This window comes from Amphiura filiformis, chromosome 17, assembly GCF_039555335.1.
Source record: "Amphiura filiformis chromosome 17, Afil_fr2py, whole genome shotgun sequence".
In the NCBI taxonomy this organism is placed as follows: Eukaryota; Metazoa; Echinodermata; class Ophiuroidea; order Amphilepidida; family Amphiuridae; genus Amphiura; species Amphiura filiformis.
Genome location: NC_092644.1, coordinates 58,248,846 through 58,263,227, shown reverse-complemented (window position 1 = coordinate 58,263,227; position 14,382 = coordinate 58,248,846). Strand labels below are relative to the sequence as shown.

At 35.2% G+C, this 14,382-nt stretch overlaps 1 protein-coding gene across 2 annotated transcripts in view; it reads left to right on the top strand.

Moving 5' to 3' along the window:
* Positions 1-767: 767 nt before the first annotated feature.
* The window catches only part of LOC140138052 (uncharacterized), a 28,913-nt gene continuing 15,298 nt past the window's right edge, over positions 768-14,382 (top strand). For both annotated transcript variants that reach the window (XM_072159895.1, XM_072159894.1), the window contains exons 1-3: positions 768-1,209; positions 10,138-10,329; positions 10,734-10,871. In XM_072159895.1, coding sequence (XP_072015996.1) covers positions 1,018-1,209; positions 10,138-10,329; positions 10,734-10,871 — 522 coding nt within the window. In that variant the 5' untranslated portion in view covers positions 768-1,017. The remainder of the gene's footprint in view (positions 1,210-10,137; positions 10,330-10,733; positions 10,872-14,382) is intronic.

The window sequence follows — 14,382 nt, the reverse complement described above, 5'->3', positions numbered from 1 at the left end:
GAGCGTATGGGACATGATGATGTCTGAGATTATTGTCTTCATGAGCTAGAACAGGTGGTTGATTGATTGTTTGGTTTATAATTATGTTGATTATTTAATTGAAATGTTGATTGATTGATTGTTATGTATGTTGATTAATATGTTGATTGATAGATTGGTTGATTGATCGGTTCTGTTGCTTGTTTGATTGCAAATTCCATTTATGTGATTGATATATAATTATGCTGATTGATTGGTTGATTGATTGGATTGATTAATTGATTGATTAATTGATTAATTAATTGATTATTTGATTGATTGATTGATTGATTGAAAATTAAACACTTATATTATTTGAGCTCAAATAAATATCATTTTTTGGTCAACTGATAGGCCTAAACTTATTTTTTTCTAGATTAGGCCTATCTGCATAAATGCCTCGATATAGGATATATATGGGAGTTCATGTTATAGGCCTATAGTTAGAAAAAAAACAACGTTGATCACATGAAGTGTACTGTGCAGTAAGTAGACAAACTTAGTTTTTCAGTTTGAAAACTGCTACTGAAAAACTATACGAGGAAAATTACATTTAGGCCTATGTGAGAACTTAAAAACTATGATCAAACTGAATTTATGAATGAATGGGCTTGCCATATGGATGTTGATTCGGAAAGAGGGCGCTATAAACCCGGAAGTTGTACACGTTTTTGCAGAGAAGTTTTGTTTTATTTCCGTGTTCGTTCAGTAAAGTTCGTGCATATCGTGTGTAAGCTTTTGCCAGCTTTTGTTATGAAAAACTATGGGGATTTCTGATCACTTGTGGACTAACTCATAGTTTCTTTGAATGACAATGACTTTGCGCGATAGTGGTTGCACTTTTGAGGCAAGGCCAAGCTGAAATCTGTCGACTCGAGGACAAGGTGACTCCGAGCCACGCGAAGCAGGGTCGCCGGTCAGTGTAGTGTTGTAGTGACAAAGCAAAGTGTAAGCTTAAAAAACTGAAGTTGCATTCATTGCACCTGCCTATTTTGAATTATGGCAGCAGGGCTTTCACATAAAGACACAATCCTTATATGGAATGACGCTGTACTAACAGCCGATAAAGGACCACAACACTATGAAGCAGCATTACAAACTTTACTGCAAATAGAGAATCCTGCAGCTAAGATTTTGTTCAACATAGGTCACATCAATCTAGCAACAGGTCATCTGGCAGGTGCTGTACAGGTAAGCTTACATCTTTAAGCTAAACTTTAAGCTACACTCAATCACTATGAATCACTTTTTGCTCATCGCTTTTTAATATTTTATTCCCGGGATTTTATTTGTGTACTAATTGAAGAAAATCACAGCGATATCTCAAATTGAATTGCAAAATACCACAAAATATATTTTTAATTTTAGGACATCCGTTGATGTTGATTGCTTTGAATTAATCTTGGGAATTAATTTACTTCGCTGATGATCAAAAAAAAAGTTAATTAGTCTCATATAATTGCCATTATAAATTTCTGTCTAGTGCCTACATGTAGAATTATCATCAATTAGTTGTTCACGTCCAACTTAGTTTTGTCAGCACAGACATGATGTGGTGCTCTCCGACTTCCAAGTGGTACAGCAAGTACCGGTATAGAATTGGACCTGATGTGCAGCAGAAGTCAGTATTTTTAGCTGCTTCTCATTTTATTAGAGACTATGCAGTGATATTTAGATGTTTAAGGTGGGCATTTAAACCGCATTTTATAGACTTTTTATAAAAATTATAGCCTCCTTAAGAGCCCAAGAAGACTACAGGTGACTACATGTATAAAAAATTTTACATGACAAAAATTCTGTCCGTCCGTGTCAAAAATGGATGATGTCATAATTTAGAAAAAGTTCAGAGTTGCAAGATAATTTTTCCATGGCATTGTGCAGTTACTATCTAGAGCTGCTGCAACTGAAGGATAATGTAAGAAGCAATTTTAAAAGTCATTCCTCTGGTTAGCATTTGTGTCTGTCCATGACACCCAAACAGGTGCATGACAAATTCGTTCACATCCTCCGCAAGAGATAAAGCTTGTTTGCAATATATCTATCAGGTAAACAAGAGCTCCGTGTCTCTTAGCTAATATTTGACCTGGAGAGTATTAGTTAGTACCGGTATTAGTCCAGGCCCTAGCTAGAACCCGGCCTACACCGGATAGGGCAGAGATTTTGACACTTGATTTGGGTTATTGGACCTTTGAGGTTAAAGAATCACGGAGGTGCTTTTTTGAAATCGGCTTCGAATTCGAGAGTTTCAAGATGGCCGTCGGCGGCCATTTTGAAAATTTTAAATTTTAGTTTTCACTCAATATTCATGTGTAATACATCATTCTATAGGTTTTTGCATACAAGGAATCAATTTCTGACATTATTTTTATGATTGAAGGTCAGTATAACATGTTTACATTCAAAATGGCCGCCAAATGGTTGCCAAAAGATGGGGTTTTCATTAAAATGCATTTAGAATTCAATATTTTAACTTATTTGATGTTAAAAATAACCATGGGATGCTGATATTATGGTGACAACAAAGCATAAGTCGTCTATGTCATTTCTATCATCTCCTGGATATGTTTAAAAATCAAAATGGCTGCCAAAATGGCTGCCAAAATAGTCTTTTTTTCATTAAAATGTGTTACAGGAGTATTATAAAGTACCAGATTTACAATGAAATGGTGCCAAACATTGTGTTCTTTTGTATTCAAAGTATCCTCTGGTAAAGGGGTAACAATATGACATCGGCATCAATTAATATTATCTCATATGGGCATGTAAACATTCAAAATGGCCGCCAAAATGGCTGCAAAACATGATTTTTTCATTAAAATGGTATTTAAAACAGCATTTTAATAGATGTTGTGTTAAATATTTCCATGGAACGCTGATATAATGTTAAAGGGATATTTCTATCCCAATTTCTTCCTGCTCATGTGTTTTTACATTCATAAAAGAATCTTAAATCCTAAATTTCATGCAAATCGGACATTCCGTTGGCATTAATTATGGACTATAACATACCGTATATTTCAATGGTCCATAGGATTGTGTGTTATACTTTCGTTGGCGACAGAATAAAATTCAAAATCGAACATGTTGGCGGTTTCTCTGGAAAGGGAATATATTTGCAAGATTCCTCTTGCACATGATCATTATGCACCTAGTATATAAGGGGTCCCGTTGGTGGGCCAGAGCCAAAATTCCTGTTTGTGGCGGGACGGAATTTTGATAGACCTTTTCAATTGTAGCCCTGTGACTGTTTATTTTATGGATTCTTCATGTGCTTAATATAAACAAGTAAGTTACAGACTACATTCACACGCAAGAAAAATAGTCCAAAGAATCAACATGTTGCCACGGTAACACAAATTCATCGATGTGGCGGGACGGAATGATAAACTTCATGTATTTGTGAACACAGTACATTGGTTGAATTTTTATCAAAAGTACTGGGATAAAACATTTGTTTCTAACATTGGTATTAACTTCAACTATCCTTGTTTTGTTATGGAAGGAATTATAAATTTCACCCCCCTCTTTATAGTACGCTCATTAATTTTAAAAAATCATGTCAATGTGCGGCGGACGGAATGTGGCGGGACGGAATTTTGTCCACCATGTCAAAATCAAGAAAAAAAGCCATTAATTCACTTTAAAACTGACAAAATTGTCTTTTCTTTCACTTCCAATGAAAAATTATTGCAAAATATTAACCGAGAAAGAAAATTTTCATCCCTTCCTGAACTTAAAAAAATCATCTCAAAATGTGGCGGGGCCATGTTTTACACCACAGACCCTGAAAATAGCATTATTGCTGGCATCCTACCACAAAAGGCCTGAAAAAGAAGAAGTTAAAATGGCTCTGAGTCTAGCAAAGTTGATGAATTCAATTTTTGTGTACTCAGGAATGTTTATTACCATAATAGTTGATATTTTGGAAAGTTTTGACTAAAATTTTTTTTTCGTCCCTTCCGAACGTAAAAAATCACCTCAAAATGTGGCGGAATGAATTTTACACATATTTTAATTTATTTCTTTATTTTTTTAAGTCCACTGAAATTTTTTAAGTGCTGAAATTGTCCATACAGAAGACCTTTGTAATACCATAAACAAAAAAATCCTATCTTTTTTAAATATGTAGTAACATCAAATTTAGCAATTCCGTCCCGCCACACCAAGAGGGCGCTACGTGTGTATTTTATTGCTTGCAGTCCGAAATTAACAGGCAAATTTTACTTTTTTTTGGCTGATTCATAAACTTTGGTTAGTAGTCTATTAAACCAGGGGAGAAATTCACTCCTGTGACAATTTCTAAATTTTAGGTTGAGTGATGACCATTTTTGGCTCTGGCCCTGGTATGAGCATGCCGGCAGAATCATTTTACGACAGAATGTTAACCATATGCCATGAAGCTGAAAAAATGACATCTCCTGTAAAAAACTGGTATCTTGAAAGTTGGGGTAACAGTCATTTAAAAGAATATAATATACTCTTTTAAATGACTGTTAAACCAACATCCAAAATATTATTTTGGTGGCCAAGTTGAATTTTAAACATGCCCAATTACCCATAAGTCCAGGCTGTTTTCCTATTACTGCTATGCTATAATGATTATGTGGGAAAATACTCTCCTTTTATGGCACCATCCCTTGAAAACCAGATACCTAGTGTCGCTGTAACAGATTTTGATGAAAAAATAATATTTTGGTGGCCATTTTGGGAGTCACTTTTATTTCTTTGAACTTACCCATGGGATAATTTTGAATGACATATTTTACGTTACCCTTCTGCCACAAAGATATTTTTGGATCTCGAATAAAGCACTCATGTGGCACCATTTCCTTAAAAAATCAGATAAATTACATGTTGTTGAGACATAATATTATCAATTTAAAAACTACTTGCATGGTCATTTTGGAGAAAAAAAGAAAGGAAAGAAAGCACTATTGTTGCATATAATACATTATGTAAATTGTAAGTTGCTGGAAGGTATGGGTCTTGCTTAAAATGCCATATAGTTTAAAGCTTTCCATCCTGTTTCTGTTTTATGAATTTGATGGAAAACAAAAAATAGACTATGGGGCAGGTTGGCCCACTTGTGCTGGGGCAGGTTGCCCCCATTGTGTTTATGGGCAAGAGTTATGCATACTTTCTCCATTTTCACCCATTTTGTGTCAAATGAAGCAAAATACAATTTACACACCAACACTAGTCAGTTCCATGGATAAAATTGTTCAAAGGCGGAGTATAGTACAAAAAATCTATATTGTTGTCCTATTTGAGCACTTTTTGACTGGAAATAGCAATATTTCAATATCATATTTCTTTATAATTGGGAATTTGTACATAAAAAGTAATTCATCACTCAGAATAGTTAATAATGAACAAAAAAGTCAATTACAATTGTTATCCACAGCCTTTCAGTTTTTCGTTATGGGTTTTATAAGATGATTGGTTAACGTTATTTCCTTGATTTTAGCTATTTCCTCAAGAATGACCCATGATGGCATAAAATGAATTTTATTTTTTGATTATCTTGGAACTATGATAGGTGATATCTTACTGCAGTTGTAACTTTAGAATGTTTTATTGGAAAGAAATATGGCAATAACACACGGTTGTGCATAGAGGGCCAACCTGCCCCGTTTGGTGGGCCAACCTGCCCCGGCCTGGTTAATTTTCTTTTCGCTCTCTCCTACAACTACTATAACTTTTGTATAAGTCACAGAGCCATATAAATTTGTTAGCATTTACCTAGAGTAAACAGCTCTCAAGTATCAAATTGAGAGCCTCCTAACCCACAAACTGAGCTCTCCAGATAAGTGGGGAAAAAGGGGCCAACCTGCCCCGGTCTCCCTTACTAGGTGCATAATGATCATGTGCAAAAGGAATCTTGCAAATTTATCTTATAAATTTATAATTTATATCTAGAGAAACGGGCGAAATGTTCGATTTTGAATTTCATTCTGTCGACAACGAAAGTATCACACACAATCCTATGGACCATTGAAATATATGTTATAGCCCATAATTCGCCAACTGAATGTCCGATTTGCATGAAAATTTGGGTTTAGGTTTCTTTCATGAATGTAAAAACACATGAGCAGGAAGAAATTTGGATAGAAATACTCCTTTAACATTATATCAGCGTTCAATGAAAATATTTAACACAACATCTATTAAAATGCTGTTTTAAATATCATTTTAATGAAAAAATCATGTTTTTGCAGCCATTTTGGCGGCCATTTTGAATGTTTACATGCCCATGAGATCATATTAATTGATGCTGATGTCATATTGTTACCCCTTTACCAGAGAGATACTTTGAATACAAAAGAACACAATGTTTGGCACCATTTCATTGTAAATCTGGTACTTCATAATACTCCTGTAACACATTTTAAAGAAAAAAGACGATTTTGGCGGCCATTTTGGCAGCCATTTTGATTTTTAAACATATCCAGGAGATGATAGAAATGACATAGACAACTTACCATAATATCAGCAACCCATGGTTATTTTTAACATCAAATAAGTTAAAATATTGAATTCTAAATACATTTTAATGAAAACCCCATCTTTTGGCAACCATTTGGCGGCCATTTTGAATGTAAACATGTTAGACTGACCTTCAATCATAAAAATAATGTCAGAAATTGATTCCTTGTATGCAGAAACCTATAGAATGATGTATTACACATGAATATTGAGTGAAAACTAAAATTTACAATTTTCAAAATGGCATGCTTGGCGGCCATCTTGGATTTCTCGAATTCGCAGCCGCTTTCGCTAAAGCACCTCTGTGATTCGTTAACCTCAAAGGTCCAATAACCCAAATCAAGTGTCAAAATCTCTGCCCTATCCGGTGTAGGCCGGGTTCTAGCTAGGGCCAGGACTATAATTACATGTAGTTAAGATAGAAATGACACAATGACACAAATATTTCCTTCATTCTATTTTTAGTAACAAATCAAACCTGCCTAATGTTTTTGATTTACGTGCAACTAAGTTGATGATACTCTTTGACATAAAACAATCAGGTTTTTTTACCAGGCTGTTTTTATATCAATTTTGAAAAAATGTCTGGCGGTGATTTTAACATATCAGCCTCCCTCCAGGCCTTTCCGTGAATAAATAAATCTATGTTGATGTTTTGCATATATATCGCTCATTCTACAAAATCCGGTGCCAATAGCCTTTTTTCCATTCTTTGGTCCACAAACACTTTGTCGAGCATTTAGGGCATCAAATATGTTGTTTTTCTGGTAGAACTCGACGAGATCTACACGGACATATATAGTTTTCCATACTTTGAATGCTTTCTTCAGCCTGCTTAACCCTTGCAAAGGCTCAAAAATCGCTAAAAATGCGTTTCCACTGCTCAAGTGTCACATCTAACCCTGAATATTTTCTTTGAATAAATGCGATTTCTTTATTATATTTGTTGTTTTTTAATTAGATAACGCATCATCATATTGTTTATCAACATTATTTTTTAGTGATTAAAATGTCTTTGTGTAATTCTAAAGTAAATTGCACTTTCCACCAAAACGCTGTGAGCTACGTTACCCCTTTTTAACACACGTTATTGCAAAGAAGTAAAACAGAGGTATCAATGTAATTTGCGGTTTTTGAAAGGAAACACTCATAGGTTTTTAAAAATCACAGTAAAAATTGTGATGCTGTAGCATTTTTGGCATAGAAATTTTGTAAACATTGAAATTTCAACCGACCATGTTAAGATTGGTGAGCTACGTTACCAGAATTCTATAGTATGCACTTGTATTACATGTACTTCCTAATAATATGTGAAAGCTACCAGTGGGCGAACCCCATTTATATTAGAATTAACCGACATAACGTTCTAACGTTTAAACCACATTAAAAACATTAAAACCAGTGAACTACGTTACTGTGAGCTACGTTACACACTCATTTACGCATCTTCAAAACTTCCATGAAATGGTGAAATCTGTTTTACATTTCACTCAAGTGATCTTTAGTTTGCTTTTTATGACCTTGGATTGAGTAAAACCTGCCCATTTTGTAGTCGGTAACGTAGCTCACATTACATTGAGTTTTAGTGTTAAAAAACATCATGACTTCCTGAAAGAAAAATATGCAAGTGGTGTTGGCAATTTTTTACATCTGAAAGTACCGGTAGTGATACATTTACTCTTAAAAAAACCAAAAAGCAGGTCTTTTTGAACAACTTTAATTTTTTCAATTTTTATAGTGGATTGGCACCGGATTTTGTAGAATGAGCGATATGTGACACGATCAAGGGGAATGAGTCGGATGTCGCTATATTGATTTTGAGATATTGGCAAAGAAAGTGTTAAAATTATTTTGTTTTCTATTGTTTTCAGTGATTGATAAAGTGACGTAACTTTGCAAAGAAAAGTCGTATCAACTTGGGGTTTTCAATTTCTGAAAGCTCTAAATGTCCTCTTTAGAAACGTATGTAAAACTCATTATGTCGACATGTGACTCATTCCCCTTACAATTTACCGGTTTTGTGCACCCATGTTTCCAGAATGTTTAAAAAATAGGGGTATAGCTAATAATAACTGAATGTGGGCTTATACATGTGTGGTTAGGGTGCATCTGGCGAAGGAAAATAGTAATACATGAAGTATTATAATGAAAGAATAGAAATTCCAGGTAACATTGTAGTAAACAGGGTCCATATGGAAAGATCGCAATGTGTGTTTTCCACTTTCCAGCTTGGTGTAACTTCGTGCTATATGTATGAATTACATCAAAATATATGCAAGCAATATTTTAATGTGCAGAATAAAATTCTGCAATATAATCGTGCCCACAAATAACATGACAATTTAAGCATTTGACACATATGTCTTTACTCCCGGACTCCCGGAAGTCCCGGTACTTGGAGTGGCAGATGATTGTGCAATATCTATCTCAACATTGCTTGGAGGAAGGAGGAGGAAGTCCAAAATCTTCTAAAAGAGCTTTGGTGGGGGGGTGGAAAAGTTGGTGCCTCAGAGTAGGACATCAAAAATTTTTTGATCCCCCCTATAAAAGGGTGGATTTTTATCCCTGTTTTTATGGTCTAAATTTTTCACCCACCCCCCGCATGTCCTAAAAAAGAAACCAAAAATATACGTCATTAACTCATTAGCTAAAAATTACCGTTTGGAGTTTTGATTCCCAAAGTATTTATGAACACTTTCTAAGTAGGCATATATTATTTCCTTAAAAAAAGTGCAGTGATTTATACATGTAGTGCACTATGTACAGGCGCAACGCCTACGCCTACATGTAGACGCCACAAGCCTCAGCACACTTTACAGGTTGTCGCTGACCACTTTGGCCCTGTATCGTTCCATAGACCATTCAAGTCAACCAATAATGATCGTAGCTTTTGCTCTAGGTCCAGGGATACTCCAGATCTGAAAACATGGGGGGTCAGACTATTACTCCAAGGTGGGACTGTACTCGTGTCAGTATGGGTAATTTGATTTTAATTGGCTAAATAGTGGTGCAAAGATTTTGGTTTAGTAAAGCATGAGTGCATATAAATATTTACCATCGTAACAAATGTTATCAAAACAGGAAAAAGATGTGTGATGATTCAACATTTTTCAAATCAGTCATTAAGGTAAATAGATAGATCATGAATAAACAAAGCACAGTCTTTAAAATCTTTTGTACAAATAAAATGTCAAGCATAAGCTGGAAAAATGAAGACCAATTATCAAAAACAAACAAGAATGAGTCTTTAATGAATTGCATTTCCTAACACTAAATTCTTCCACATATCATTGTAGAAATAGAATTACCGTTATTTTTAGAGTGTAAACAATATCCACCATATGTCTCTCCCACATTTTTTTTTTGCTATCGGAAGGTAAAGAAGAAACAAAGGAGAGAAGATAAACAAAGAAATCACTTGGTACCCCGGGATTCAAACCTTTGACCCCTCGTGTGCCAAGGTTCACCATCCGGTCCCCGAATGGGTTTCGCTAGACCAGCCATCAATTCCGTGCATAAGGGTAATTGCGTCATGGCATAACTTGGGATGGCATACATGTACATGCAGTGGATTCCACCTGGCCCTTATACCATTGTCACATTACTCAAAATGATAATTACTCTCTTCCACAGGCTTTGAAGTCATGCACAGAGAAAGATCCCCATATGGCAATAGGCCATTTTCAACTTGGTTTATGCTACTATCGTCAAGGAAAATATGCAGATTCTAAGGCAGCTTATGAAAAGGCTATCAAATGTCTCCGTGGCAACAAGTTCATTGATTATAAACAACTGGGAATGGTTTATAAACTCTATGACTGTGAGGTAAGAATTCATTTCAATTTCTGTCTGTAGCACATTTGTCATGTCCACCTGCCTCATCCCACCCCTACCTCATCCTACTCCCTACCTCACCCCACCCCACCCCACCTCATCTCACCCCACCTCACCCCCACCACATTCCGACTTTCTTAGTACAGTGTAAACGAACATGCAATTAGAAATCGAGTTCATAATGGTAATTTGAAGCATGAGCAAGTGATGATGCAAAAGAGTCAAATTCACAATTTGTTTTGAAGTTGACTACTGTGTAAACATCCCGTCAACAAATAATTTATGCTGATCTTTAGTTGTAACGTGAATTTGATGTCGCAATTGAAGTTGACTTCTCTGTCGTCTTACATTACTTAAAGCTGTTTTAACACTAAATTTATTCCTTTTGTTTTTAGGTGAAACATAATATGGCTTTGTCATACAGTAAGATGTTGACCACACCAGACATTGCCATACAGGTGCTGGAAGTGGCATTGCAAGGGAAGGTAGAGGCTAAACATAACGCTATAGGAACTGCCATTACTAAACTACAGGTATGTGTACATGTAGCTGAGGAAGTTTCAGTGAGTGAGTGAGAGTGTGATTCAGTGAGTCATCATCATCGTAGACGCTTTCCGGCTATGTTGCCATTGCGTACGCTACTACTGCTCTCCAGGCTATTCTGTCATTGGTCTGTGTAAGAGTTTGTTCATCTACTTCTTTCTGCATTTGCGCCACCCACGTTATTTTGGGCGTCCGACAGGGACGCTTAGTTTTTCTTTGAAATTCAGCTATGGGCTTAACGTGCTGGAGTTTCTTCTGGGAGTCTGTATAGATGACCCACCCAGTTTAGTCTTCTTCTTTTGATGGTTTTGCTCCATGGTTCAGCATTTGTGTTTGTATATAGATCAGCATTTGTCATTTTGTCTAGTTTTGTGATGGATATTGTTCTTCTAAGTAGAGTTCTTTGAGTGATGGGGTGAATTAGTGATTGAGTGAGTGGATGAACACAGTAGCTCACAGTGGTAGATGAGTTTGTGTGGAGTGAGTATGATCGGAGATAAATAACATAACAATTACATTTATAAAGCGCATCAGACAGAAGTTTTGATGCGCTGTACATCAGATAAAAGCACAAACAGGAAATACACAATGTGCTAGCAATAAGTTTTTAAAAATACATCGAGATAAAAACTACAATAACAATTATGTTTAAAACCCAGAGTAAACAACAAGTAAATAACATTATGAGAACAATCGAAAACCCAAAGATACATTATAAAATACATTATCATAATAAGTGGAAAAAGAAAAAGACGAACATTGCACTCCGACAAGCACAGAAGAGAAGAGAAGATCAGGGAAAAAAACCAGAAGCACCAAAGGCAATTGTCTTGGGTGCCCCATGCCTTTGCATTGGTGCCCATCAAAATGTGTAACTTTGGATGTATTCTTTTATTTAGCATGTGATTGCCTTGGTGCCCTAGCATGCCTTAGCAGAATTGCCTGGCTGCCCTTGCAAATGCCAAAATGAACTTTTTTTCTCTGGAAGATGCTAAACAACATAAATACTATAAATTCATATCAAATAGATGAGTTTTGAGTTTGTTTTTAAATGCCTGTACCTTAGTGGCATTTATGAATAGGTCAACAGATACCATGCTATCTCAGTAAACATAAAAATGTTTTTCTAACTTTTAAACTTGTTATAAACACATTTTGGTTCTGGGAAAAAAGCACTTTAATAGCATTTTCAAATGTCAGGTTATATAATGGTCATAAAAGCATTTTTAAGATGTTTTATATGAAAAAACACTACAACACAGTTTTAAAAATGTTGTCAAAATGTTATATTGCAAAATATTTTTGGGAAACATTTTTGAAAAAAAAAAAAAAAAAAAAATTCAACACTTAACCCTAACACTGGACCCTGCTTTTTGGGATCGGAAGTCAAAGAAGATCTGAAAAAGTCAAGGAGAAGAAGAATTTTTTTTTTGGCACCCCCGGGATTCGAACCTATGACCCCTCGCATGCCAACCACACAATCGCGGACCGGGAGCTACACGGGTTATTGCTGCCCGGCCAGCAATTCCGTGAGCATATAAGACTTAGGCTGATTGCGTCATCGCAGACCCTGGGATTCATGCATGCGCAGAATTTTTCATTGTAAGATTTTGTAAGATTTTTGGGTGTTAGGGTTAATAAAGTTATATTAGAATGTTTGTCAAAAATGTTTTCTGAACATTATTTAAAAAAATATTTTATCCTTCATATTACACAAAATTCGACATAACATTTTTTATAAAACATTTTGTGTTTGCCGGAATGCTTATATCCAATTTGTAAATTGAATGGAATTTGTAGAATTTCGAATATTTTCATTGTTAACATGTGGATCCTGGTGGTGGTACTACATATTATTTGTATGCATGACACATATATTACCGGTATTAAAGGGAAGTTCATTATGCTAAAGTAGATATTCCTAGTTCAAATCCTGAAGGCGTTAACCTTAATTGTTAACATGTGGATCCTGGTGGTGGTACTACATATTATTTTATGCATGGCACATATATTATTAAAGGGAAGTTCATTTATATGCTAAAGTTGGTTTTCCTAGTTCAAATCCTGAAGGTACTCTTTACAGCATCCATGTCTGTACACCACCACCACCATTGACGTTGATTCCCTGTCATGTTATTGTTGTTCTCTCATGCATCTCAAGTGTGTATTTTTTCAATCAGGATCTATGACAAAGAGTATATCAAATCATTCGCCAGGATTAACAAAAGTATGACATAGCTTTAACACTGCTGGGAATAACTTTTTTTGTGTCACAAAAGTGTGTGCATATTGTAGATTCTTAAACCAAAATGAGTATCAGAGGTTTTGTATGAACAAGGATCTTCTTTTAAAAGTCAGGTGGACACTTTTGGAATATTACTAAAAGATTATTTTTACACTCTCAAATTATTGCTGACCCATTAAATGTAAGCTTTAAAAATAGAAGAAAGAATGGTGGTAAAATATAAATTAAATTATCAGTAAACACTTCCAGTTCTCCATCTGAAATAACAATTTATATTTTATGTAATTTGAATCAAGATATGCCATACACAAAAGGCTACACACACCACTACTGAGTATTTTATACCATGTTCAACAATGTAGTCAGGAGGGGCATCATTTCGGTTTTGTGTTACTGAGATAATTGCGCATGAAGAAAAAAAAAAAAATTATATTAGCCACAAATGAAGGTGAAATTTTGTGTTTACCAGGCCAATTTTCAATTTTACACTATTTTTGCCCAAAATAAAGGTAAAAAATACGTAGTTATTTAGGGGGTAGGTTTAAATTGTATTGGGGTTGGTCTAGGAGGGTTGCCAGCATAGAGATATCCCAGTGTGAAAGTGAAAGAATGTTTGTACATGATGCACTTTATTTCAAATTCATTAAACGCTCTCAATTATATCTCGATCTAATCTATTTTTGTTCCAAAGAAACCGGACAAAGAAAACACTATTTTCAACCCTAACTCAACAGAGAGCCACAAAAATGTCACACTTGAGTGCCTGTCTCTTCTGAAGTGGAGTAGGCGGTAATAGAGCAGTGTAATTTGCAAACTTGTTGTTGTTGTTGTTGATGGTTTTCATTTTCAATCACAAGGTCATAAGATTGACATAGTATTGATTTCCCTAGACAATAAATACTCTTCAATAAATGCAATTAATGCCCGCAAGTAGCAGATAGGTGGTAATGGTTTCAAGTACAGGAAAGAAGGGAAATGATCAAGTGGAAAAATTATTGTTATACAGCCTCATTATAGATATCATTCATTGCAACAATCTTACATACCAACATATTGCTAATAGCTTTGATTGACTGTATATTAGTGTCATTCTATATGATATCTTACACACTTCCTGGAAAGTAACTGGGAGTTTGTGAAGTATTAATTGTTATTGGTTGTCTGGGAATGGTTGCTAGGCAACTCATGGGTTTATGAATAATCACTGTTTATATCCCGTGTGCTATATTGTGCTATATTGTGACACAATCTGATCC